This window comes from Hydra vulgaris, chromosome 03 (genome assembly GCF_038396675.1).
Source record: "Hydra vulgaris chromosome 03, alternate assembly HydraT2T_AEP".
NCBI lineage: Eukaryota > Metazoa > Cnidaria > Hydrozoa > Anthoathecata > Hydridae > Hydra > Hydra vulgaris.
This window is the reverse complement of record NC_088922.1, coordinates 50,350,001-50,355,000: the sequence shown is the minus strand read 5'-3', so window position 1 is coordinate 50,355,000 and position 5,000 is coordinate 50,350,001. Positions and strand designations below refer to the sequence as shown.

Genomic DNA, 5,000 nt, shown 5'->3' with positions numbered 1-5,000 from the left:
TTATGAAGTCCTTTTAACGATACAACAACTGTAAATAATGGCAAGAAGACAGGCATTGCTTTTTGGCAGCACCAAATGTTTGAGGAGAAAGGTTATAACAAACCCAAGTTCATGAGTTTCCAACACCATTTGTGATTTTTTGTGGATTTGATGTGCAATTATGATAAATTGAAACTAGCCTTCAGCAACAGTAAAAATGAGAATAACAGGCAGCTAGAGACACTATATAAAGTTTCTTTACCATCTCACTTGTGTCATCCGTCACCACACTAAGATGGATGAGATTCGCAAATGAGTAATCCCAAACATCAGCAATTCGCGCTGGAACTCTCAAACCATTCTAGCCCTTCTTGCATTTATTCTGATGCCTGAAACCCGTAACAGGCTGTGTAAAAATCCTACTCGTGGGTCTACCACTGATTTCGCAGTCAATTGTTCTGCGGTGAAGATTTTGATAAACTATCTACATTGCTGAATGACTGTTTAAAAGGCCTCAGATGCTTGCAAAACCAATGGAAGACATGCATATCTCGAATCAACAACGCCCGAAGCAACCAGTGCAGTGAGCATGCGATCGAAGTTTTCCAAGACCTGTTTGACTCCTGCCGCAATAAGGACAACCTCCCACTAAGATTCATCCTGTTTAATAACATTATTGTAAATAACTGACTTCCTTGTGTGTTTATTGACCCTATAAAATGTTGCATATATGACTCTGAAGCTTGTGTTTAATTTTGTAACTACTTAAAGGGACCTCAAAAAAAGTATACATATATATATATATATATATATATATATATATATATATATATATATATATATATATATATATATATATATATATATATCTGTTGTTCAATACCTGCTCAAGTCGTGTTTTTTTTTCACTATGGAAAAGTATTTAACTTTTATTAAATGCTCTTCAATAATGCTCTGTGATGCGACCATTTGGTCTTCTTAGAGCACCTGAAATAACCACACAAAAGTGTGCATATATATATATTTTGAAATACATTGATACACTTTGATCTAGTTTAATCTAAACAAAAGATCGAAACTCGAAAGTCCTATACCCAATTTCTTAAAGTAACCAAGTAACGGATTAGGATTTGTTTGATCCAAGGCTCTAATAATAGTATTTTTTTTTTTTTAAATCATTTGATACCAAAATGAGGTGAAAATAACAAAGTTTTTTGTACAAATGGAAATGACCTCAAAGATCAACAAAAAATCACTTTACAATAACCTAAGAGTTAATTTATGTATTGTAATCAGTGAAAGATAGGTACTATAAATTTCTTAAATTGAAAAGCAGAGTTATTTTTTTGATACAGGTACATATAATAAAAACCTCATTGAAAAAATTAACTGAATTCGACAACAAAATTTATTTGCGCCAATGCTCAGAAATTTGTCCAAAATTAGTAAAAACTGCAAAAAGTGTAACTTCGAACAATCGGCGCAAATATTTCTAACAAAAAAAAATAAAAAACATAAAAAACTTTCCTCTACGCCACTCATTAGCCATTCTGCATAATAATTGATCGTCAAAAAAAAATTATGGGATTGGCTAACATATTTATATATGTATATATATATATATCTATATAAACACATATATTTATACATCTATATATATCTATATATTATGATCTAAAGCAAAAAAGGCGTAATCACAACTTTTTGTTGTTTTGTAAAGATGGCTATCCTACAAAAATAAGTAAAGAAACATGTTTATACTGTATGTAAAATGCATGTTTTAATAATTATGTTAATTATGTTAATTATTTTTAATACTGTTTTATAACTATTATTTATTTTAACTATAAAAATTACTTACTACTTGGCCAACTTCATGAGCACTCATTTCAGGTTTTAAATCATAAGTTGCAACCTTGGGTGATGGGACAAGTTTTCTTTCTTCCAATTCAAATGCTTTTTCAACCCCTCCATTAAAGAAAAATGTAACATGTGCATATTTTTCAGTTTCTAAAATAAATATTAAAAAAAATCTATTTTGCTAGTGTATTGGTAATCATTTTATTCAATGCAATGTTTTTGATATTTTTATGTCCTAATATCTGTGTATATTATCATTCATGGTAATAAACTCATTCTTTTAAATTTAAATTTGTGATAAACATTTTATGCAGATATACACAAGTTAAAGCAAATGCAACTTTTTTTTTTAATTATTGTAGAAGTAAAGCCTGAACCCTCAAATGAAGAGTCATAAATACAAAGCCTGAACCAATGACTCAAAACTTAATTACTTTAATATAATTATAACTTTTGTAATTTTCAAATAAAAGCCAATCAAGCAAGTGATATTATTTGATCATACTTTGGAAAACAAGGTAGAAACAATTAAAATCAAAAAATTAAAACTGTGAAATTAATTTAAAAAAAAATTTAAATAGATAAAATAATTGCAAAATTCTTTATTAAGAAAGTTCATACCAGCACAATGATACTGTTTGATTTTGTGAGAAGAAAGGACTTCGGCAAGGACATTTTTAGGTGTGTCAGGTGAAAACAAAACAGGGAGTCCGAATTCTTTTTTATATTCTGTCATGCAAGTGATTTTCTAAAAGTTAATTAAATGGTGTTAAAGTTTAATTATGAAACTGGCTGGAGCATTGTATAAATTACTATTATTTGAGAACCTAGTGTAACAAGTCAAACAAAATTTTGTAATTATTAAAAAAAAAATTGACCTGTGTTTCATTTGTTAAAATACAAAAGGTTATCTATGTCTTATCTCGTTTCTGCGATTTCTATTTCTATATTTCTTTTTTCAGCTTTTCTATGATAATGCACTACTTAAAACTGTTTTGTAGATTTTACAGTAATTTTTTTTTTTTGCATTGATAGAGTAAGTTCTATTATAGCTTTAATAGTATTTAAGAAAGCATTAAATAATTGAACTGATATACTACAAAAATTTATGGTCATTTATGATCAGTTTACTCCGAAGAGAATAATCACAATCATCCAAATTATCCTGATTTACATTTATTCTTTTTTTATTAGTCAATCTTTAATTAATTTTTTATTAGTCAATCTTTAATTAATTTAACTCTGATTTTAATTCTGATTTTTAAATTAACTCTGATTTTAATTCTCAAATTCATGACTTCAATTCTTTACCAATTTGAATTCTTTTGCATATTGTGTTCTTTGTCACAACAAATTATGTTGTAATTTTAATTCTTTACTAATTCTAATTCTTTTGCATATTGTGTTCTTTGTCTTATTAAATTAAAAAACTTATGCAATTATTAAATTTGAAAAAACAAATTCTGATATTACATAAAGTAAAGTTTATTTAAACAATATTTAATAAACAATTTTTTTTTTTTTTTTTTGTATTTGGTATAGGTAATATTTTAAAACTGAAATCAATTTAAAATTTTTAAAGCTATAATAAAAATAAAACATGAAGAAAAAATTTTAATACAAAAAAATACTAAACAAAAATACCAAATTTTTAGGAACAAAAGCAGTCTCAAAATGCCTTTGAATAGCAAATGCTTCAACTATTTGTCGCATACGGTCAGATCGGAAATCAATGAATATTAAGCTGTCACCATCTAGTATAAAAAATTAATTACTTAATTAGTAATTATTTAATTATTATACACCTTGCATAAAGAGATCTTGCAATACATCCCCTAAATATTTTGATTGATTATCACCAGAAAACATTTCCTATATATATACAATAAAATATGATAAACTACATATTTTAGAGAAATTTAACTAGAGCTAAAAAATAAAAAAAGCTGACTATAATAATTGTGTTTGTGCAGATAGTGCAACTAATAGATAGCAAAAAATTGAAAGCAAAAACTTATCCAAAAATTGCTATTCTCTCATTATTAATTGAGAAATTTTTTAATTAATAGAGAAATATTTATGTAGTTTTTTAATAATTGTATTTCCATACAAATATTATAATGGATATATTATCAGTAGTGTTAAGCAAAGCAAGGGAGTTTTTTAAAAATAAAATGAGCTATAAACTTTTTTCCTGAGCTACCAATATTTCTAGAGTATTCTTTTAAGACCTTTCACTAACTCTTAAAGTTGTAATTTATGTTTTTAAGATTAAAAAAAAAAATTTTCACATAACAATTGAAAAAACTTTGGGATATGTTGCAGAGTTTTAGAACATTTTCTAATGCGCTATAAATATATGCTCCCAGACTCGAAACCAATTTTAACTATCAAAATTTTGTAGCTGTCTTTTTTGAAAACCTTTTCTTATTTATAATACATTTTATTTACGACGTAAAACCAACATGTAAATTTTAATTTTATGTAAAAAGAAAAAATTCAAAGCTTCAGACCTCTAATCACACCATCCTCATTTAGAATAATAGGTTTCAAGAACTCATCAGTTTGTCTTTCTTCTCCATTAGCATCATATCGACTTTGTATTACCTTGCCAAAATAAAAAAAGGAAGAAATTAAATAAAATGTCTCATAAAACAAATTAATATATTATCTAGTAGAATTATATTCATTGTCTACTAACAAAGTTTAAAATATAAACAAAACACTGTTAAATAAGCAGATTTCAAATTCGATATTTAATACATTTTTAACAAATATTTTATCAACCTCTATAACATTTTGAGCAGTGACTTTTTGACCAATTCCTTGGGTCAAACCTTCATAAGCAATTTTAATTCTTTCATGTCGCTTATCTCTATCCATGGCATAATAACGACCCATGACAGTTGCTATGGAACCATACTGCAATTCCTCAATTTTATCCTGTACTTGCTTTAAATAATTGACTAAAAGTAAAATTTAAAAAAATAATACAACATTAAATTATAGAAATAATTCCTGACAATTTTATAAAAAAAAAATTCAAATTACTTATTTACTTTATATACTTTTTGTTGTTGTTGTTGTTAATTCACCTCCCCAAGGCCCAGAAGGCCACTACAGACAAGGAGGCTACTTAATTGTGGTTATAACCCTCTCTC

The 5,000-nt window shown here is 26.6% G+C and overlaps 1 protein-coding gene across 1 annotated transcript in view; it reads right to left on the bottom strand.

Annotated features, from left to right (window-relative positions):
* LOC100201970 (2,3-bisphosphoglycerate-independent phosphoglycerate mutase) overlaps positions 1 to 5,000 on the bottom strand; it is a 22,042-nt gene that overhangs the window by 12,144 nt on the left and 4,898 nt on the right. The window contains exons 5-9 of the mRNA XM_065793557.1: positions 4,627 to 4,805; positions 4,353 to 4,446; positions 3,484 to 3,593; positions 2,461 to 2,587; positions 1,841 to 1,989 (exon numbers count right to left, since the gene is read on the bottom strand). Of these exons, the coding sequence (XP_065649629.1) occupies positions 1,841 to 1,989; positions 2,461 to 2,587; positions 3,484 to 3,593; positions 4,353 to 4,446; positions 4,627 to 4,805 (659 nt within the window). The remainder of the gene's footprint in view (positions 1 to 1,840; positions 1,990 to 2,460; positions 2,588 to 3,483; positions 3,594 to 4,352; positions 4,447 to 4,626; positions 4,806 to 5,000) is intronic.